The sequence below is a fragment of the Dendrobates tinctorius genome, unplaced genomic scaffold (assembly GCF_039654945.1).
Source record: "Dendrobates tinctorius isolate UK_male_01 unplaced genomic scaffold, ASM3965494v1 ptg000158l, whole genome shotgun sequence".
NCBI classification, from domain to species: Eukaryota; Metazoa; Chordata; class Amphibia; order Anura; family Dendrobatidae; genus Dendrobates; species Dendrobates tinctorius.
Genome location: NW_027361825.1, coordinates 16,739,154 through 16,762,706, shown reverse-complemented (window position 1 = coordinate 16,762,706; position 23,553 = coordinate 16,739,154). Strand labels below are relative to the sequence as shown.

General features: G+C 44.7%; 2 protein-coding genes across 4 annotated transcripts in view; both read right to left on the bottom strand.

Annotated features, from left to right (window-relative positions):
• Positions 1 to 3,047: 3,047 nt before the first annotated feature.
• The window catches only part of LOC141051891 (adenosine deaminase domain-containing protein 2-like), a 124,976-nt gene continuing 104,470 nt past the window's right edge, over positions 3,048 to 23,553 (bottom strand). For 2 of the 3 annotated variants that reach the window (XM_073549005.1, XM_073549006.1), the window contains exons 8-9: positions 22,702 to 22,825; positions 3,048 to 3,389 (exon numbers count right to left, since the gene is read on the bottom strand). In XM_073549005.1, the coding sequence (XP_073405106.1) occupies positions 3,222 to 3,389; positions 22,702 to 22,825 (292 nt within the window). In that variant the 3' untranslated portion in view covers positions 3,048 to 3,221. The remainder of the gene's footprint in view (positions 3,390 to 22,701; positions 22,826 to 23,553) is intronic. The other variant, XM_073549008.1, reaches the window with a different exon arrangement.
• On the bottom strand, positions 3,399 to 7,375 carry LOC141051893 (uncharacterized). Its single transcript, XM_073549009.1, has 2 exons — positions 6,940 to 7,375; positions 3,399 to 6,492 (listed from the first exon to the last, which is right to left on the bottom strand). The coding sequence occupies exons 1-2, from the start codon at positions 7,345 to 7,347 to the stop codon at positions 5,854 to 5,856; spliced, it is 1,047 nt and encodes a 348-aa protein (XP_073405110.1). The 5' UTR covers positions 7,348 to 7,375; the 3' UTR covers positions 3,399 to 5,853.

Here is a 23,553-nt window from a genome sequence, read left to right as displayed (position 1 = left end):
CAATTTTAACCTGCTGCGCAGAGCTCCCCGATGAGTTAGGCTTCAAGGCAAGAAATAATTTACAATTATTCTAAAAATTCAAAAATTTAGACCGATCCCCAGAAAAGACATCAGGAGTAGGGATTTTTGGTTCAACAGCATGTGATTGAGCGAGATAGGCGGAAATTCCCCGCACTTCAGCAGCGAGCTGCTCCACACGATCAAACAATTGCTTAATCTCCATTAAGGAAAAAATCCTCTTACGGCCCCAGAGAAAAAGAGGAAAAAATACATATAAAAACAAAATAATAAATTCTGACACTTTTTTTTTTTACACTTTTTTTTCCCCTGCTTTTGAGTACCCTAGAATCTGCGGTATGGCTGGTGATTCTGTCATGAAAGAGTCACCGAGGAGGAAAAACAAAAACAAGCTAAGCCACAGAAAACCAGAGAGGTTGGTAACTAGTCGGATTGCAGACCCCTGATCCTATCCACACAACTAGCAGTAGCCGTGGAGCGTACCTACGATGATCCTAGATGCCTCGTCACAGCCGGAGAACTAAATAAGCCTAAAGCAAGAAAAGGGGAAATCTAAACAGCCCCAGAGCAGACCCCAAAGCAATAAACAGCCCCCAAACATGTATTGTCGGTGAGACAAGATGAATACACAAACACAGATAGAAAAATAGGCTGAGCAAACTATGGGGCCCACACTAACTAGAAAGGACAGGAAAGGAAAGATGCTGTCTGCAATCACACACAAAACCCTGCCAAAAAATGTCCAACACTTTCTGATAACAAAAACCCTGAAGTCGCTAGACTTCAATTCCCTATATCAGAACTCTGATATATTCTGAAGACAGAGCAAAAAGAGACCAATCTGATCAGGGACAAAAAGCAAACTGGCATAAACAGAGACATAAGAATGGAAATTCAGCACAGCCCCAGCAGGGGCTGGCTGACCACAAAAACTGAGTAAACCAGACCAAATCTCATGTGAAAAAATAGCAGAGCACACTTAGCTTGAGAAGGCAGCAGCAGAACTGGAAACCAGAACCTCAGGGCAGGAAAAAATCACCAGCACAAAATTAGGGATTTAGCTGTCTTAAATCCAGTCAGAGACTCCTGATGTCCACTCACAGTCCTCCTCCTCAGGTGGCAGGTCTCTGCCATTTAGATCAGCTTCATTACCTACTGTCACCACTAGAGGGAGCCCGGATGGAGAACTCACGACTCCTCCGTCAACATAGCCAGCTCCACCACCCTCACCAGAAGCCAGAGGTAAACCAGAAAATGAGTTCACAACAGGAAAGGAGATTCTGGCCATGAAGTTGGCTTTCTCAGAATGGAGATATCTCCTGGAAGGAGCTTGGCATCCCTTCCAGGTGTACACAGACCATAAAAACCTGCTTTATCTGCAGACGGCTTAAAGACTAAATTCTCGCCAGGCCAGGTAGTCTTTTTTTCTTTTCCCGATTCAAATTCTCCATACACTTTCTATTGGGGAGAAGAATTTACGGGCTGACGCCTTGTCCCGTTCCGAAGTGTCTTCAGAGGAGGGGAATGAGCCGCGGCTGATTGTCCCTTCGAAGAGTCTGCGAACGGTGGCTCTGGTTTCGTTGGAGTCGGTGCCTCTGGGCAAGACTCTTGTACCACTTCGGGGCCAAGAGGACTACTGAGCTCCTGGCGAGGTCATATTGGTGGTCACGGATGGCACGTGATGTTAGGGACTACGTTCTGGCGTGTGTTTCCTGTGCCCAGAATCTGCCTTCCCGGCAGGTTTGCTGCATCCTCTGCAGGTTTGCTGCATCCTCTGCCAGTGGCAGATAGGCCCTGGGAGATGGTCGGGATGGACTTTGTTGTGATATTGTCCAAGTCCTGTAACAATACTCTTATCTGGGTAGTCACCGACCATTTTTCCAAGATGGTACATCTAGTTCCCCTTCAACGTGTACCGTTGGCACAGGCTTTGGCTGCGCTATTCCTGTGAAGTCTAACAGGGCATAGCTCTCAGTTTTTGTACTGCTCTGTGGAGTAACAGAGTCAGGCACGTTGCACTCTGTTCACACCGAGTGACATTTATATTTATATGATCCGCTATTGTCCTCTACCTGCGGTTTCTTCATCACTGCTCGGTGGACCCCGAGTTGCAATCGCACCTTCTCATAATTTACATTTGGTGAGATCCGCAAACACAGCATTTGTCAACCCACAGGATTTTTTGCAGTTTCTGAACCAGTTTTGTGACCACATATGCAATTTTTTGAGCTGAAGCATCTTTCCAGATGGAAGGGTGGTGACAATGCTGTCCTGGTCCACTACAGCAGACTTGCAATCTCATTTTCATAGACTCCTTGGTTGGTGAGACTGTGGAAGACTTTGAAGGCGTTGGCTCTGCCCTACCATTGCCTAACCTTTAACTGAAGCCCTCCTCTAAATTGGCTAAACTTGGGCAACGCCCTCTGCACTCTGAATTTGCAGCTCCACTAGCAGACAAGGCCTAAATATCAATTATTCACTAGAAAATAGAATTTATCCGCACCTCAAAAACTTTTCAGCTCCGGTAGTAGATAAGTGGATAAGCAGGCATTCAAAACTGGACTCTCGGGTGCTCAACCAATGTAGTCATGCGGTGATATCTTGTATAGAAGAAAAAGAGGTGGCACTCACCGGTCTCAGAAGCCCATACTTTATTAGCGGCAATTAAAACATGCTGGCGGGGAGAATGGGAACAGGAGTCTGTGAGCGATACCTGTTCCCCTTCTCCCCGCCAGCATGCTTTAATTGCCGCCAATAAAGTATGGACTTCTGAGACCGGTGAGTGCCACCTCTTTTTTTTATATACTAAATATTAATTAATTCGGTTTATATTGGGGAGATGATGACTATTTGTAAACCTGTGATACTTATCAGATACTGATCATTAACTATGCACAGCCTACTGAACTTGCAGCTCCACAAGCATGCATGTTCTTAATATTAACTAATGTGGTATAGATTGGGGAGAAGATGAATATTTATAAACCTAGGATACTTTATTAACACTGTGATGTCAGTAACACACTGAGGGCATTTGACAATCACTGTTTATTCACAGCACAAACATGGGAAAATAACCAAAACTCGAATGTAGATTTGTAAAAAGCACAGAACAGACTTCCTTTTCTCCTTCATGGTGAGAGAATTTAACAAAAGTGAAAAGCAAAAATAAACAATAGGACTAAACCGATTACCAGTAGTGATCAATGATGCTCCCAGTAAAACTGAAGCCATAAATCTCCGTCCTGTCCCTGCCATGGAGAGGCTTTGAAACTGTCGACACAAAGCTTCCGGGGCCACGTGCCATAACCGTATTCATACAGCTGCATGTACAGCAGATCCTTCACATGCTTGTATAGGTTTGAGGAAGCCTAGCACATAGGAAGAGAACGCTTACAGTTATTATATAGATATCCGCACACAGAAAAACTGTTTATAACTCTCTAATATACTTTGCGTTTTTGTCAAAACAAAGGATCCACCTGTCTCGGGTTTACCAAGACAGAGAGGGCCCAGAAGACTGCAGCATCTGATTTAACATACTCCTGCACTGATTAGAAGCACTTCTTCAAACGGTGCACAATTTCTGCTAACAGTGCAGGTGATAAACTGTTCAGCTTACAGCCTCTGAAGCTTGGATGATCTCAGCTGCCCAGTATTGGCCACTCTCCTCTCCTATATATACTCGGTTGTTGGTAGAGGCGTTTGGGGTGTTGTGGGACTGTTGGCTGGTGTTTCGGCTGTGTGCAAATCCTCATCCTCTCCTATTTGGTTTACCTTCCTTTTCTCCCTGGTGTACCTCTTTGTTGTCTGTGAGTGCATATTTGTATGTTTGGTATTTTCATTTATCCCTGTATGTCCTCCATTGTTATTCTGGTTTGTGTATATACAAACACTATTACTCCCCACTTCCTCACTTGGGTGGGGGAGGGGGACAGATATTGAGCTGATTCAGGAGAACAGCAAGATACCTGGCCCCGGCGTTTTCACCGCCAGAAGTCATTCGGGGAGCAGGGATATCTAGGGCGCATTAAGCGTTAGGGACAGGGAAGGAGCCCCTGGCCCGGGGTATTCTGACAACAGAGTTGTGACATTAACACTGGCCAATACTGTTTTTTCATTCCATCATGGTGTCACGACACAGCTGTTGGGTGACCCGGGGCTCCTTCTCTGTCCCCATCACTAGGGGGCTCCCTAGCTCACCCTACTCCCTGGGATACTTCTGAAGGTGAAGACGCCAGGGTCTCCACCCTTGCCTTATCTTCCGAGTTAGCCCTCCATTTGTTCTCTTCCCCATTTAGGGAAGAGGGGCGCTAGTGTGCACCGTAGTACACCAACCCAACAAACAGGGCAACACAAACAAGGGTTAACAAAAAACTCCAGGCATACAAAATATTCACTCACATATAACAGAGGAATGCACCGGTGTTATGAATGAGTCACCGTAGGAGGCAAAAGCAGAAAAGCCGGATTACTTACCGGTAATGCTCTTTTAATGAGTCCACGACAGCACCCACTGGAGGTATCGGATCCGCCCATTTGGAACAGGAAACCCTACAGGAAAGATAAAAGGGGCGGTCCGCCTTTCCTCCTCAGTTTTACGTTTCAGAGTACCAGGAGGACCGCCAAGGATTAGGCAATGTTCTCTTATTTTAACATCTTTCTTATCCACTATTTGGTTGATATACTTTAACTATTGATATCTTTAGGGAGGGAAGTGAGCGGGTGCTGTCGTGGACTCATTAAAAGAGCATTACCGGTAAGTAATCCGGCTTTTTACTCTTCGCCACGACAGCACCCACTGGAGAGATTCCAGAGACCATCACCTGGTTGGGACCACCGTGCCAAGGACAGTCCTGCCAAAGCTTAGGTCAGAAGTAGACGAAAGGTCAAGTCTATAGTGTCTATAGAAGGTAGAAGGGGATGACCAAACTGCCGCCTTACATATAGTTTCAATCGGAACATCTCCCTTTTCCGCCCAAGAAGTTGCCATTGCCCTGGTGGAATGCGCCCTGATGTTCCCTGGAGGATCTTCGTTTTTTGCGGAGTAGGCTAAACGAATGGCCTCTCTGATCCACCGGGAAATGGTGCTCTTCGTGACTCCATACCCCTTCTTACAGCCCTGAAATGAAACAAATAGGGCCCTACTCTGCCTCCAACTGTTGGACCTCTCAATATATTTTAGGACAGTTCTTTTGACGTCCAGAGTATGGAACTTCTGCTCTTCCGGAGTAGAGGGATCTTTATAGAAGGTTGGGAGGAGTATCTCCTGAGATCTATGGTATTTTGTTGCCACTTTTGGCAGGTAGGCAGGGTCTGGTTTTAATACCAAGCTGTCTTGGTATTCTTGAAAAAAAGGTGGATCTATTGACAAGGCCTGGATATCACCCACTCTTCTAGCTGAGGTCAGTGCTATCAAGAGGGCCATTTTAAGTGCTAAGTATTTGAAGGGTATTGTGTCGATCGGCTCAAAGGGGTCTACCGTTAGGGCGTCTAAGACCAGATTTAGATCCCATGTAGGGACGGAGGGTATGTGGATTGGAGCTATTCGTTCACATGCTGTAATGAATCGAGTTATCCACTTGTTGCCTGCTATATTATGGCCATATAGTGCTTCTAATGCCGATATTTGTACTCTTAGCGTATTTACTGCTAAGCCTAAGTCTTTCCCTTTCTGCAGAAATTCCAAGATTGGGATTATCGGAACTTCTGCTGTATGAGGTACTGTATGGAATTGAAGAAATTTTTTCCATATTCTAGTGTAAATTTGGGTTGTGGACTGTTTTCTACTTTGTAGTAGTGTAGTAATTAAAGACTCAGAGAATCCTCTTGTCCTCAATAACTGCCTCTCAAATTCCACGCCGTCAAGTGCAAGCTGACCACTTGAGGGTGGAAAAAGGGGCCTTGGGAGAGGAGGTTGGGAGTCGAGGGAAGGACCCAAGGATCTGTTATAGACATAATTTGCAGCCACGAAAACCACGGTCTTTTTGGCCAGAACGGTGCTATTAAGATTATCCTTGCTTTGTCGTCTCTGATCTTCCGAATTACTTGAGGTAGGAGGATCAATGGAGGGAACGCATACGCCAGGTTGAAATTCCATGGAGCTAGAAGGGCGTCTAGTATGTCTGGGTGATCTGATGGAGATAGGGAGGCAAATGTTTTTATCTGCCTGTTCTCCTTTGTGGCGAAAAGGTCCACATCGGGTTGTCCCCATAGGGCTACTATGTCCCTGAAGACCTTCTGATTGAGGCACCACTCTCCTTGCCGTAGAGTGTGTCGGCTTAGGAAGTCTGCCTTTTGATTGCTCTCGCCTCTGATATGAAGGGCCGAGAGGGACAAAAAATAGTTTTCTGCTAAGTTTAAAATTCTTGCCGCTGAAGACATCAGAGTCTCTGATCGAGTTCCTCCTTGTCTGTTTATATAGGCCACTGTGGTGGTGTTGTCCGATAGGATCCTGACATGCTTCTGTTGGAGCTGCGGAAGGAAGTTGTATAGAGCATAGAACACTGCAGTCAGTTCTTTTAAATTGGATGAGTACTCGCATTCCTCTCTATTCCACCTTCCCTGATGAAACCCATTCTCCATGTGGGCTCCCCAGCCCTGGGGACTGGCATCGGTGGTTACGATACAGGATGGAACTATAACCCATGGAACTCCTGAACATAAATGGTCATCATCTAACCACCACTCTAGAGAAGTCAAGACTTCTTGTGACAGGGTTATTTTGCTCTGTAAATGACCACTATGTCGCTTATCCTCTTGGAGGATCTGGTATTGTAATGTACGGACATGGTACTGGGCCCACCGGACTGCCGGGGTGCAAGAATTTAGTGATCCTAATAGTGACATTGCTCCTCTCAAGGACACCCGTGGTCTATCTATAGCTGCTCGTATTTTTTGTTTCGTGAGGGTGATTTTTACCTGAGGTAGTAGACATCTCTGGGTCAAGGAATCTAGTTGAAATCCTAGAAATGTCTGGAGAGATTGTGGATCGAGTCTGGACTTTTGGATATTGATGATCCAGCCAAGGCTCTGAAAAGAGGAGATTGCATCAGTCACGCGTTCGGTACATTGTTTGACTGAATTCCCAATTATTAGGAAGTCGTCTAAATACGGCACGATCAGTGTGTCCTTTTGGCGAAGGTAGGCCATCACTTCTGCCATCACCTTGGTAAATATTCTTGGTGCCGTGGAAAGCCCGAAGGGCATGGCCGCGTATTGGAAATGACGAATCCTGCCCTCGACTTCCACTGCGACTCTTAGGTATTTCTGGAATCTATTGTGAATAGGGAGATGATAATAAGCATCTTTTAAATCAATCCCTGCCATTATGCAATTTGGGAAAAGAAGCTTTATAGTGGATCTAATTCATTCCATTTTGAAGTTATAATTTTTTATAAATGAATTAAGCTTCTTTAAATTAATAATGGTTCTAAACGTACCGTCTGGTTTAGAAACCAAAAACAGGGGAGAGTAAAAGCCTCTACCCTCTTGTTCCTCAGGGACGTCAACTAAAACTTTTTTAGCTAGTAGGACTCGAATCTCGTCTTCGAGAGCCTTTTGCTGAACTGAGGAATTAAGGCGAGTTATAACAAAGAATTCATAAGGGATCTGAAGGAATTCAATCTTTATTCCTTCCTTGATTATGTTCAAAATCCATGGGCTTAACGTAATTTGTTCCCATTTGGTAACAAAAAATTTTAATCTACCCCCAACTGGTGGGTCTAAACTCTTAATTTTTATCTCTCCTATATGTTGGCCCTCTGAAGATGGTACCCTTCTGCTTTTCGTCTTTCGTGGCCCATCTATTCGTTCTGTCCGACTGTCTTCTTCTCCCGAATGGCCGTCTCTTAAAGGTTTTCCTATAAAACGGAATGGGAGAATCACTGAAGGCCTTTTTCCTCTCTTTTGCCTTGGCGAGAATTTCGTCTAAGGCTTTCCCGAAGAGGAACTCACCCTCGCATGGGGTTGCACTAATTTTGGATTTTGATTGTGCGTCCCCTTTCCAGCTTTTTATCCACAGCGCGCGTCTGGCGTTATTCACCAGGGCTGCCGACCTCGCTGCCAGTCTTAGGGTGTCCGCTGAAGCATCTGCCAAAAAGGCAGCTGCACCTCTTATCAACGGGATGGCTGCACGCAGTTTCTCCCTTGACACTCTTTGCTCGATCTGCTGGTCTAATTAATCTAGCCATACCAGCATTGATCTAGCAGTACATGTGCTGGCTATTGCGGGTTTGAATACCCCGGTGGTGGACTCCCAGGACCTTTTGAGCGAAGATTCTGCCTTTCGGTCTAATGGGTCTGCTAACAATCCTGCGTCCTCGACCGGGATCGAGGTCTGTTTGGAAGTGGAGGCTATGACGGCATCCACCTTTGGTATTTTAGTCCATTTCAATAGGTCTTCATCAGTGAACGGATACTTCCGTTTTGAGGCTGATGGGAGAAAACCCCTCTGGTCGTGTTTTTCCCACTCTCTTTTGAGGAGGTCCTTAATTGCCGATATCACCGGAAATGATCTCCTCTTTTTTTCTGCCAATCCCGCAAACATAATGTCCTGCGCGGTTTGGGCTCCCCTTTCCTCTTCACACCCCATAGTATTTCTAACCGCTTTTACTAGGTTATCTACGCTGTCCAGTGGAAAACATGCGCGTCCTTCCATCTCCGAGGATGACGATGAGGACGTGAATGCGGAGCCTGAATTTAACTCCTGTTCTTCCTCTGACTCTGAACTAACAACGACCTGTTTCTTATGACTGGACTCTGAGGGAGTGCTGGCGCGGTTGATGGCTTGTATCTCCTCCCTAATTATGGCTCGGATATCTTTAGAAGATATCGTCGACCCCTGCCTGGTCTCTTTCATGCATTGTTTGCAGAGTTTTTTGGGGTAGGAGTCAGGGAGAGGCTCTGAACATAATGCGCATTCTTTATGTTTAGTTTTTTCTTTTTTCTTTGACTGAAGTGGGAGGTCAAAGGTAAAGAGAGTGGGGGGGGAGGAGGTTAGCTTAATAGGTAGAGTATATACTTTGCACACTCACCCAGTGAAGCTTAATACCGGGTCGGATGGCTGAGACGGTCTGGATCTGGTTTCTGCTGCCTCACTCCTGCGGGCAGTCTCTGTCCTGGCGCTGCGGTCCCTGGTGGAATTGCCCCCAGCTGAATCCCCTGCTGGGGCCTGCGACTCCATGGGGGACGACATGGTTCCATCGTTGCAGCGCTGCTTTATCTTTACTCCTGTCGTGCCCCCGGAAGTCGCCCTGTGTCAGGGCGCATGCGCCGCGTCATCGCCATCCTACCCCGGAAGTTCAACCATTACTTCCGGGGTATAGGAGCGTCGGGCGCCGGCCGGCTCCTGCGCCACCGCTACTCACACGCGCGGTTCGCGCGCTCATGGCTTCACCTCCCACGCTGTATCTCCACCGATGGGGGGGGTGTTCTGCCTCCGGATGCCAGACCGGCCCGCTCCCTGGTAAGACCGGGCGGCCCTCCCCGGACCCGGTCATCACCGTTATGCCACCAGACGAGGGGGGAACCGTCAAACGGAATCTCCCCCGACGCTGCTTCCGGACCGCAGCCCCTGCCGTTCCCGAGGAGACCGCACAGGCGGATGCATGGCCCAGGTAAGATCCTGCAGGATCCTGCTCCATTTGGAACAGGAAACCAAAACTGAGGAGGAAAGGCGGACCGCCCCTTTTATCTTTCCTGTAGGGTTTCCTGTTCCAAATGGGCGGATCCGATACCTCCAGTGGGTGCTGTCGTGGCGAAGAGTAAAATACAAGCTAAGAAAACCATAGAAGTTGGCAACTATCAGATTGCAGACCCCTGAACCTATCAACACAACTAGCAGTAGCCGTGGGGGGTTCCTACGAAGCCCTAGACCCCTCGATCACAGCCGGAGAATTACATAGGCCTAAAGAAAGAAAGGGGAAATCTAAACTGCCCCAGAGCAGACCCCAAAGCAATAGGCAGCCCCCAACATATAATGACGGTGAAGCAAGATGAAAATACTAACACAGACAGAAAGATAGACTGAGCAAAGACGGGGCCCCAAAACTACCTAGATAGGAAAGGACAGGAAGGCTGCTGTCTGCAATCTGCCAAAACCCTATCAAAGATATAAGCCAACAAGCTGATATGAAAAAGGCCCTGAAGCAGCTAGGCTTCAAAAACTAAATCAGCACTCAGGTATTTTCAGAAGACAGAGCTAAATGAATTCAGCACACCCCAGCAGGGAATGGCAGAAATCCAGAAAAACAAAGCAAAACAAAGTCAAAGCACAAAAGCAAAAGGCCGAGCAGCAAACTTAGCTTTAGAGGAGCAGGAATTCAGACTGGTCTCCAAGGATCCCACAGAGAAATCACCCGCAGGGCAGAAGGGCGTCGGCAGCCTTATATCCAGTCCGTAACTCCACTCAGCCAGTCATCATCATCATCAGCCTCAGGTGTTTGATAATCAGGCTCACTACCTTTCTTTACCAGCAGAGGGAGTTCCTCGGGCCTCAGTAATGAAGGGGAAAATGAACTCACAACACACCGGGGTGTGGAGGTAGGGGAATAAACCAAAGTAGAGAAGGATATACAAACCAAGCAACAGTCACAGAAAACTCCTCCAAGTCTGCTTTTCATATGAACTCCTCTCCCTCCATTAGCCATGCAGCAAATGCTTGCTCTGATAAGGATTTGTAACAGAGACCAGATTATAAAGGAAAAAGGAGTGGCTAACTGAGCTCAGTTGTGAGCACAGGGATTTCCAACATGGCCGATTAACCCCTGTTCTGCCAGAAGAAACACATTTAAAATGAAGGGGAAGTTCTTCTCAGCTCCAGAGTAGGAGAAATCAGATGCTGCGGTCTTTTGGCTCCACACCGTTGCGGTAACCCCTTGACACATGGATCCTATTACTACTCTGGCTGGGCAACTGCAGCAGCTCAGCATGGAGGTGGCTGATCTTCGCTCTGTTGTTACACAGCACTCAAACATGGCAAGTCTGGGGACTGCAACTCCCAGTCAGCACCAGGTGGAGTTCAAGATCGTTTTGTCTGACAGGTTCTCTGGGGGGCGGGACAACTTTGTTGTGTTCAGGGAGGCCTGTAAGCTACACTTTAAATTACGTCCTTTGTCCTCTGGAACTGAGGAGCAACGTGTGGAGATTGTAATTACACACCTTTAGGGTAACTCTCAAGCATGGCCATTTTCTTTTCCAGCAAACGCTCAGTCGCTTCAGACGGTTCAGCACTTTTTTCAGAGGCTGGGTAACATGTACAAGGACCCCGACTGTGTCTCTCCAGCTGAGTCTATGTTTTGGCAGCGAGACCGGCCTGCGGAGGAGTATTGCTCAGAATTTTGAAGGTGGTCTACCGATACTAAATGGAATGATCCCACACACAAGGGTTATCTGTGAGGGTAAAGGATGCCTTTGCCCTGCATGAGACTTAGGTCTCCCTTGAGGCGGCCATGTCTCTGGCCATCCGTGTGGACCACCATCTTCGTCAGAGACATAAGAAGGCACTCCAATTTGTGGGGTCCTGGTGTCAAGGAAACCTGGATCTGACTCAACCAAGGAACCCAATTGGGTGAGGCAGCACGTTCTGTTGTTCCAACGGAAGTTTGGTGTAAAGGGGAAATGTGTTTCTTCTGTGGTGGGAAGGGTCATTTTTTGGGTGCTTGTCCTTGTCCTATATCCCACTGTAAACAGCTGCTTGAAAACTGAAAAACCTGGGTTGTGGGGAGGTCGGCAATCTGGATTTACTTATTTTCTCCGTTGGTAGATCTCAACTTTTTCTTCTGGCCGAGATCCATCTTGGGAAAGATAAAGTGGTCATTTCTGCTTTTCTGGACAATGGGGCGAAGTTTAATTTGATCGATGCTAGGTTCGTCCAGGCTCGTGGCCTCAAACCACAAATATTGTCTAGATCAATGCCCATTATTGCTATTGACTCTGCACCCTTGAGCCATGTATATTTTATTCAGGTAATTCGTATGTTGCATTTACAGGTAGGAGCCGTGCACTCTGAAGTTATAGACTTATGTGCTAGAGGGTTTGCCTGTGGTTTTTGAACTACCTCGGCTTACGCTGCACAACTCTGTGGTAGACTGGCAAACTCAGGATATGGTGAAGTGGAGCGAGTATTGCCAAGAAAACTGCTTGGGCACCTGGCTAGTGAGGGTGGGTACCCAATCTCTGCCTGAATACTTGTCTGACTTCTGGGATGTGTTTTCGGAACAGGAATGTCAAGAACTTCCTCCTCCACATCGTCGTTATGTTTTTGCGCTGTTTATCTGATTTCTGGGAACAGGCTGACGAACAGCGGTTTATACAATATCTTTTCATTAAAAATTTAGTATTTATTAATCCATCATTAAAAATATAGGTTCCACGGTGTACCACAAAAAGAAATTATCTTGCACATTACAGCATCATACACATAAAGCAACATTTCTACCAACGCGTTTCGACTTTCATGACTAAAGACTTGTCGAAATGCGTTGGTAGAAATGCTGCTTTATGTGTATGATGCTGTAATGTGCAAGATAATTTCTTTTTGTGGTATACCGTGGAACCTATATTTTTAATGATGGACTAATAAATATTGAATTTTTAATGAAAAGTACCTGATTCCTGCTGGATCACAACTATTTTTCATTTTACATGACCGGCTGCTCAGGCTTTTTCCGTGCAGGAATGGATGTGGAGAATCCCGTTATCAGGTGAGGTGAATATATATTTTTTTCTTATACAATATCTGGTCCAGAGAGGTAGGCCTTGAAGGATTATTATATAGATGAAAGTCTGTCAAAGGGTCATATCAGACCTTATTCATCTCCTGTTACTGCAGGGCTTTTGTTTGTCAAGAAATAACACGGGGGGTTATGCCCTTGCGTAGAATTTTGAAAGCTCAATCGGATCATGGTCTGGGATCCATACCCTCTCCCTGTTATCTCACCCTCTTATCTCAGACTTCTTTAAGCAGATTGTGGGTGCCAAATGGTATTTTAAACTGGATCTTAGGGGGACTTCTAATCTCATTCACATCAAGGACGAGTGGGAAGACAGTCTTCAATACACCTGAGGGACACTGTGAAAACCTTGTGATGCCATTTGGGTTGACTAATGCTCCCGCCATCTTTCAACACTTTGTTAATGACATTTCAGTCACATGACAGGTAGGCTTGTTGTGATCTACCTTGATGACATTTTGTTTTATTCACCTGAACTCGAATCACATCAGATACATGTCAAGCAGGTTCTTCAGATTCTCAGAGACAAATTATTTGTCAAACCAGAGAAATGAATGTTCTTGATTCAGGAGATCTCTTTTCTGGGATATTTTTTTCATCCACCACTTTTCGCATGGATCTGGAGAAAGTTCGTGTGGTACTGGATTGGGATTGTCCTGAGGACCTAAAGGCCTTACAAAGGTTTATGGGTTTCGCTAACTACTACAGAAGTTCATCAAAAACTTTTCGGCTGTGGCTAAACCCGACAGATATGAACAGGAAAGGGATGGATTTTTATAAATGTTTCAGTCCGACCCCTTTTGATACCTTGAAAAGATGATTTGCAACTGCACCAATCCTTATACAGCTCAACGTAACTCAGCCATTTATTGTAGAAGTTGATGCGTCTGAAGAGGGGGTTGTATTATCCCGGGTTGCATCTCCTAGTAAATGGTGTACGTGTGAATATTTTTCTAAGAGACTATCATTCGCTGAGAAAAACTATGACACTGGTAACAGGGAACTCTTGACAATTAAGGCTACTTTCACACTTGCGTTTTTTTGCGCTGCATGCGCAGCGAAAAAGCGCATAAAAAACGCATCATGCCGTGACCATGCGCACGTCAGTGCACCCATAGACTATAATGTGGATGAATTTACAAACGCATGACTATGCGCACCCATGTTAAGTATAGGGAAAAAACGCATGTGCATTTATGCGCAAAAACGCAGTGCAAAAATGCAGCGCAAAAAAATGCAATTGTGAAACCAGCCTAAGTGAGCTTTTGAAGAGTGGAATCATTTTCTGGAAGGGGCAATTCATCCATTCAAGGTGATCACTGATCATACAATTCTTTTGTATCTAGAATCTGCTAAGCATCTGGCGCCTAGACAGGCAAGGTGGTCTTTGTTCTTCACCAGATTTAACTTTTTAGAGAAATATAGGCCGGGGATAGGAATGTTAAGGCGGATGCCTTATCCCATTGTTTTTCCTGGCGGTGAAGATAATTGTGAACCGGTTCCTACAGGAGTAGTTACTGCTGCTATAAGTTCAGACCTTGAAAAGGAGGTTGTAGAGGCTCAGGGAGATGCCCGTGGCTACCTTTCCATTAGGTAAAATGTTCGTACCTGTGAATATCAGTCTTAAAGTTATAAGCAAACATCATGATTCAGTCTTGGCCAGACACCCTGTTAGTAAAGCCACCACAGATCTCCTTACCCGGCGTTTATGATCGTCTGGGGCGCGTGTGCGCGCTAACACCCCGCATATTCGTTCGTCTGGGGCTCCAACCATTGGCGATTCCCAGTAGACCATGTACAGTGTCTTGCAAAAGTATTCGGCACCCTGGAACTTTTCAACCATTTCCAACATATCATGCTTCAAACATAAAGATACCAAATGTAAATTTTTGGTGAAGAATCAACAACAAGTGGAACACATTTGTGAACGAAATTTATTGGTTATCTTAAATTTTTGTGGAAAGTCAAAAACTGAAAAGTAGGGCGTGCAATATTATTTGGCCCCTTTACTTTCAGTGCAGCAAACTCACTCCAGAAGATCATTGTGGATCTCTGAGTGATCCAATGTTGTCCTAAATGACTAATGATGGTAAATATAATCCACCTGTGTGTAATCAAGTCTCCGTATAAATGCACCTGCTCTGTGATAGTCTCAGGGTTCTGTTTGATGCACAGAGAGCATCATGAAGACCACAGGCAGGTCAGTGATACTGTTGTGGAGAAGTTTAAAGCCGTATTTGGGTGCAAAATGATTTTCAAAACTTTAAACACCCCAAGGAGCACTGTGCAAGCGATCATATTGAAATGTAAGGAGTATCATACCACTGCAAATCTACAAAGACCCGGCCGTCCCTCTAAACTTTCATTTCAAACAAAGAGAAGACTGATCAGAGATGCAGCCAAGAGGCTCATGATCACTCTGGATGAACTGCAGAGATCTATAGCTGAGGTGGGACAGTCTGTTCATAGGACAACAATCAGTCGTACACTGCACAAATCTGGCCTTTATGGAAGAGTGGCAAGAAGAAAGCCATTTCTCAAAGATATCCATAAAAAGTGTTGTTTAAAGTTTGCAAGAAGTCACCTGGGAGACACACCAAACGTGGAAGAAGGTGTTCTGGTCAGATGAAACCAAAATCAAACTTTTTGGCAACAATGCCAAACGATATGTTTGGCGTAAAGGCAACACAGCTCATCACCCTGAACACACCATCCCCACTGTCACACATGGTGGTGGCAGCATCATGGTTTGAGGCTGCTTTTCTTCAGCAGGGACAGGGAAGATGGCTAAAATTGATGGGAAGATGGATGGAGGCAAATACAGGACCATTCTTGAAGAAAACCTGTTGGAGTCTGCAAAAGACCTGAGACTAGGACAGAGATTTGTCTTCCAACAAGACAATGATCCCAAACATAAATCAAAATCTACAATGGAATGGTTCACAAATAAACGTATCCGGGGGTTAGAATGGCCAAGTCAAAGTCCAGACCTGAATCCAATCGAGAATCTGTGGAAAGAGCTGAAAACTGCTGTTCACAAACGATCTCCATCAAACCTCACTGAGCTTGAGCTGTTTGCCAAGGAAGAATGGGCAAGAATTTCAGTCTCTCAATGTACAAAACTGATAGAGACATACCCCAAGCGACTTGCAGCTGTAAGGCTACTTTCACATTAGCGTTTTTTAGCGCTGCGCTACGCATCATGCGTTTTGCTTGCATTTGCTTTTTTAAGGCGCATGCGTTTCTAGCCAAGTTAACTCTTAAAACACCTGGGATTTTAAACGCAGGCGTGCGCATGTCCATGCACACGCCTGCGTTCCCACAGACTGTAATGTGTTATTTTGGCGCATTCCGTGCGCATGCGTTTTTTGACACAGGTTGGACGGAGCAAAAATGCAACAGGTTGCGTCCGGCGCGCCTAGGCGCACACTACAAAAAACGCATGCGCAAGAAAACGCATACAGACGCGTGCAAGCGCTAGACCATGCGTCCCATGTTAAACATAGGGGCGCATGCGCATGGACGCGCACGATGCGCTGCACTAAAAAACACTAATGTGAAACCAGCCTAATCGCAGCAAAAGGTGACGCAACAAAGTATTAAGTTAAAGGGGCCGAATAATATTGCACGCCCCACTTTTCAGTTTTTGACTTTCCACAAAAATTTTAAATAACCAATAAATTTCGTTCAACTTCACAATTGTGTTTCACTTGTTGTTGATTCTTCATCAAACATTTACATTTGGTATCTTTATGTTTGAAGCATGATTATGTGGGAAAAGGTTGAAAAGTTTCAGGGGGCCGAATACTTTCACTAGTCACTGTACTCCTTTGTCAGTAATTTCCATTACCAATTTACCCGTATCTGCAGGTAATAGTTATTTTGGTGGTAGTGGACAGGTTCAGCAAGATGTCTCATTTCATTGCGCTATCTGCCTTACCCAACGTCAAAACTTTGGCGCAAATTTTTATCAAAGAAATTGTGAAATTACATGAGATTCCTACCAATATTGTTTCTGACCGGAGAGGGTACACTTTATTTCCAAATTTTGGAAAGCCTTTTGCACTCTGTTGGTGATCCATCTGTTGTTTTCCCCAGCCTTTCATCCACAGTCTAAAGGGCAAACTGGATGCATTAACCAGAATCTTGAGACTTATCTTAAGTACCTCTAGCTGAATTTGCGGTGAATAACCATTGTCATGAGTTTACTGGTAGGTCACTGTTCTTCAGGGTCTACGGGTTTCATCCTCAGTTCAATATTTTGGAATACCTGAAGAGGAACGGTTTTCATCATCTGTTACGTCTTTGTGACAAGGAGTTCTTAATAATTTGAAGAAGATAGGGTTCAAATATAAGAGTGTGGCTTATCAGAGACGTCTGGTGGGTCTTGACCTGTGTGTTGGTGGTTTGGTGTGGTTGTCCTCAAGGAACATTAAGTTAAACGTCCCTTCTTGGAAACTGGGTCCCAGGTTCATCGGTCCTTAAAAAGATTGTGACCGTTGTCAATCCTGCAGCATTCTTTTTTGCTTTGCCACCTACTTTTAGGATTCATAATGTGTTTCATCGGTCTTTGCTCAAAAAATATGTTGCTTCCTCTGAACCACTACCACCACCTTCATCTCTGGTCATTGTTGATGGGAATTTGGAGTTTCAGATAGCCAAGATCGCGGATTCTCACTTCGTTCATTGGTCTGTTCAGTATCTGGTAATCTGAAAGGGCTGTACGATTGGAATTGTCCTGAGGAACTAAAGGCCTTACAAAGGTTTTTGGGTTTCGCCAACTACTACCAAAAGTTAATCAAAAACTTTTTGATTGTGGCCAAACCCCTGACAAATATGACCAGGAAAGGGACGGACTTTTACAAATGGTCCAGTCCAGCCCGGGAAGCTTTTGCTACCTTGAAAAATTAATTGCAACTGCAGCAATCCATATACAGCCTGACGAAACGCAGCCATTTATTGTAGAAGTTGACGCGTCTGAAGTGAGGGCTGTATTATCCCAGGGTACATCTCCTAGTAAATGGAATCCATGTGCATATTTTTCTAATAAACTATCATTTTCTGAGAAAAATTATGACACTGGTAACAGGGAACTCTTGCCAATTAAGTGGGCTCTTGAAGAGTGATGACATTTTCTGGATGGGGAAGTTCATCCGGTCATGATAATCACGGATCATATAAATCTTTTATACTTAAAATCTGCTAAGTGTCTGGTGCCAAGACAGGCAAGGTGATCTTTGCTCTTCACCAGATATAGCTTTTTATTGAAATATGGGTCGGGGATAGGAATGTTAAGGCTGCCTTATCCCATTGTTTTCCTGGTGGCGGAGATAATTGTGAACCAGCTCCTATAGGAGTAGTAATTGCTGACCTTGAAAAAGAGGTTGTAGAGGCTCAGGGGGACGCCCCTGATGCCTGTCCTCTAGGTAAACTGCTTGTCAATATCATGATTCGGTCTTGTCTAGATACCCTGGTAGTAAAACCTTGCTTTGCCACCTACTTTTAGGATTCATAATGTGTTTCACCTCCACCTCAGGTCATTGTTGATGGGAATTTGGAGTTTCAGATAGCCAAGATCGTGGATTCTCGCTTGGTTCGTTGGTCTGTTCAGTATCTGGAACCCTGGAAGGGTTATGGTCCTGAAGAGAGAATATGGGTATCAGTATCTAATGTCCATGCGGTCAGGTTAATCCGGTCCTTTCACGTGGCACATCCTTATAGACAGGCCCTGAGGTTCCTCTTAGAAGGTAGGGGACTGTCATTGGTTTACCATGACAGAGAGGGGTCACAATATTACTGAGTCTGATTTTGCGCACTCCTGCACTTATTAGAAGCACTTCTTCATATTAAATGGTGCAGGTTTCTGTTAGCAGTGCAAGGGTTAAACTGTTCAGCTTAGAGTCTCTGAAGCTTGGATGATCTCAGCTGCTCAGTACTGGCCACTCCCCTCTCCTGTTAGTCTTAGAGGGAATCTGTCATCCATATTTAGTGATATCATGTAAAGATATCACTAAATTGTGCGTCCCATAAGGATTCTATTCGGGCTTTTGACTCCCCCCGACCCCACACCTTTGAGGCATAAATACCTTTTTTAGCTTGTTGGTGATGCATGCAAATCGCCGCGGTCCGGTCCGATGGGCGTGGCTTAGTGGTTTTCTCCCCCCCACTTCCTCGGCTTTCTTCACATAATCTTCGTCTGTGAATATCACAGACGCCGTTGGTTTCCGCGTTTGCACAATGTAAAGGCCCCCAGCGCCTGCGCAGTATGCTTTGCCCAACTGTGGGCGAAGCATAAAATCGCTACTGCGCAAGCGCCGGTATTTTCCAGTGCGGTCTATGCCCCGGAAGTGTGTCCTGCATGTGAAGACTTCCGAGGCATAGAACGCGCTGGAAAATACCGGCGCTTGCGCAGTAGCAATTTTATGCTTCGCCCACAGTTAGGCAAAGCATACTGCGCAGGAGTCGGGGGCCTTTACACTGCGCAAGCACGGAAACCAACGGCATCTGTGGTATTCACAGACGAAGATTACGTGAAGCAAGCCGAGGAGGTGGGGGGGGAGAAGACCATTAAGCCATGCCCATCGGACCGGACCGCGGCGATTTGCATGCATCACCAACAAGCTAAAAAAGGTATTTATGCCTCAAAGGTGCGGGGTCGGGGGGAGTCAAAAGCCCGAATAGAATCCTTATGGGATGCACAATTTAGTGATATCTTTACATGATATCACTAAATATGGGTGACAGATTCCCTTTAAACTGCCTGGTGTGGAGTAGAGGTGATGGTTGTTGGTATAGGCATTTGGAGTGTTGATCTGTGACTGTTGCTTGGTGTGTCGGTTGTGTGCAAATCCTCATCCTCTCTTATTTGGCTTTCCTTCCTTTTCTCCCTGGTGTTCTTCTGTTTTCTGAGTGCTTATTTGTATGTTTCGTATTTTCATTTATCCCTGTACGTCTTCCCTTTTGAGTCTGGTTTATGTATATAAACACACTATTACTCCCCATTTCTCTGGGTGGTCCTGGGTGGTGGAGAGGGACATTTATAGGGCTATTTCAGGAGTTCAGCAAGGTACATGGCCACGTCGACTTCAACATCAGAAGTAATCCGGGAAGCAGGGATAGCTAAGGCGCCCTTAGTATTAGGTACAGGAAAGCAGCCCATGACCCCAGATAGTCCGACAACAGAGTTGTGACACCACCATTTGCAAGAGGTGATGTCACAGCTCACCTCCTCCTCCTATACAATGACTGATAACACCTCTACATACAGTAGATAATACAGGATCTACAATTTGCAATAGGTGATATCACAGCTCGATTTCTCCTGCTCCTGTACAATGACTGATAACTAGAGTTGAGCGACTTTAGTCGGATCGGGTTTCGTGAAATCCGAACAAAACAAAACTTGAGTCGGATGAAACTAGTCCGACTAGGGCAAAGAAAAGTCGGAGTTTCGTCCGAAACCCGACCCCAATGCGAGACAATGGGAAATAAAAGTTGGCATTGAGCGGATGACATTCATCCCCGCGCGTTCCAATTGACCAAACAATTTTGCCTATTATTCTTATCATTTCTATGGTGTTATCATCCTTCTGTAAAGCTGGAAATAACACAATTTATTACTGTGCCAACACAGACCACCCTCTGACATAGACTGCAGGGGGAGCCCCGTATCACACAGGATAGGATTAGATACAGGACTCAGCAGTCAGTATCACACAGGATAGGATTAGATACACAGCTCAGCACACAGTATCACACAGAATAGTAATAGATACACAGCTCAGCAGACAGTATCACACAGAATAGGATTACATACACGGCTCTGCAGTCAGTATCACACAGGATAGGATTAGATGCACGGCTGAGTAGTCAGTAACACATGATAGGATTAGGTAAGCGGCTCTGCAGTCAGTATCACACAGGATAGGGTTAGATACACGGCTCAGCAGACGGTATCACACAGGATAGGATTAGACACATGGCTGAGCAGTCAGTAACACACGATAGGATTAGATACACAGCTCAGTAGAAAGTATCACACAGGAGAGGATTAGGTACACAGCTCAGCAGACATTATCACACAGGATAGGATTAGATACACAGATACACATGTTGTTTATCAAAAGGCTCTTGAATGAGTTGAAAATAAAATACTATCAATACTTGGGTAATCGTTTAGTTAATTTGTGTTGCAAATCTGTAGTGTTGAATATACTATGTGAAATGTTTTTATGTGCAATATAATCATTATAATTTGTTATAACTAGCCACAGTTGGTTACTATGCCCAGGCAACGCCGGGCTCTTCAGCTAGCTTGTTATAACTAACCACATTTAATTATTATGCCCGGGCAACACCAGGCTCTTCAGCTAGATTAATATAAAAACTTAATTTAAACAAAAGGTCATTTTCTAATATGCGTTTACTTTAAAGCCTTTGTACACCGTCGCAGAGAATTTTTTTGATTGTTCATTTGCTTCCTAAATGCAAAGTGAATCAACGTTCTAAATATTCTTCATTATATAGTACATTTCCACCATTTTGCTGTTGCAGTCTGTAAGCTATTATTGAGCAGAGTGCTCTGCAAAGAGGTTACAAATAAGTCAGAGCTCCTGACCTCTTTCTCCGCCTGCCTTCGCTCATTGTTAGCTATATCAGCAGGGAGGTGGCTGCACACAGATTTCCACAGTGTGGAGAGGGAGGAAAGCATGTATAAAATCAAGTAGGACAGAGAAAACAGACTATAAATAAGGAGGAAAGCAAATGAAGAGGATGAAAGCGCAGGATAGAAGTTGTTCTGAGGTAATAAACACAGAAGCACCCTGGATACACACAGAGATCACATCCAGCCTGTATTACTGAGAGAAACACAGAGAACAAATCCAAGCAATATTACTGCGAGACACACAGAGATCACATCCAGCCTATATTACTGGAAGAAACACAGAGATCACATCCAGCCTATATTACTAGGAAAGACACACAGGTCACATTCAGCCCATAACAATGAGAGAAACACAGAGATCATATTCAGCCTATATTACTGGAGAAAACACAGATCATATCCAGCCCATATTACTGGGAAAAACAGAGGTCATATCCAGCCTATATTACTGGGAGATATAAAGAGATCATATCCAGCCTATATTACTTGGAGAAATACACACAGATCACAGCCAGCCTATATTACTGGGAGAGAAACACAGATCACATCCAGCCAATATTACTGAGAGAAACACACAGAGATCACATCCAGTCTATATTGTAGTGATAGACACTCCCAAACTAGAAAAATCTGAAACGCTGATCTGACTTCAAACTGCATAACAGCAGGTCTAAAAATGATGGAAGGAATATAAATTACAGACAAACTCACATGTCCAAAGAATTCAAAACGGTTTTATCACAGAAAACCTGTCGCCTGACTGCAATTTGTTTTAAAAATGCAAATTCAACCTCCAGCAGCCAATCAGTGAGAACAGAATCTACTAGAGCTCACTGATTGGCAGCAGCACTATTGATTTGACGTCAGCACTGCAGACAATAACCGGGACCGAAAGCAACAGCACAGACCAAGTGCTGGACTTGGGGAGCACAGTTGTTTTTTAAAAATAAACTGCAAGGGAGGGGGTTTCTGAAAACAGGAAACCTCTTTAAGAAATTGTGACTTTTCTGTGAAATTCAATAACTGTCCACGAGATGGCATCATCAGGAATCAGCAATGGAATACCGATGTGACACAACGGAGACCTAAAGAATCTGCATTTCTATGTTCACAGAAAACCTTTCATACATAATGCAAGATCGTAAGTAGCACTGCCACGTTTTATGACAGGCCCTTTTACAGAAGTGGCCTCCTTCTTAATGATCCTGCATGGACGTCCTACTAAATATGAGAGCCGTTCTTACAAAATGTGCAGAAAGACTACAGGCCACAAGCCTTGCCTACCTTAGCATGGAGATAGCTGTCCTGAATTTGCTCTTTCCCTAGTAATCGCTGGACATTTATGTAGTACATAAACATGGCTGCTTTACAAAGTCGGCTCCCAGAAGAAGGCGGCAGGCTGAAATGACTGTCAATGTGATAAGAGGGAAAACAAAATACTGGTGTGTATCATTAGTGACAAAGGCGGAGAGCGATTACATCCGCCGCTCACAGTATAGTCAGTATCATCGACAGCCGGCGTCTCTTGGGACGTTTATTTCTTCCCAGTAGTTGGCGTCTCTTGGGACGTTTATTTCTTCCCAGTAGCCGCACTTTCTGTAAGGCGGCTGGACAGCATTTTAACACTATTTACATGCAGATTTATATACCTGCAGATAAATGGCATTTTTGCACCAGATCGAGGGGTTAAGAGAGCAATTTGGAATATAGGGCACATTATATTCCTATATAACAATGTCCCAGGGCCTAGAATCTCATCAGTCACCTACTTTTTTTTTTCATAAATATAAGTATTATTATTGAAATTTTCCCACAATTTAATAACAAACATAATACATAATCAAAAACCATGTTGACTAAAGAAGCTATATAGAAGGGAAAGGGGAGAAACAAGAACACAAAAACAGTCTTCACCTTACTGATAAGACAGAGTGAAAACATTTCTCTTTGGATGTCATTCTAATCTATACATTTTTATTGCACCTAAAGTACATATGGGTCCAATACCTAGAAGTCTTGTTTATTAAATCAACCCTAATCTGTGTCTCATTAATTCGATAGATACTAGCCCTGACTCATCAATCCATGAATTCCTCAGTTGTTGAAATTTATGAATGGTACCAGTGATGAGCGAAT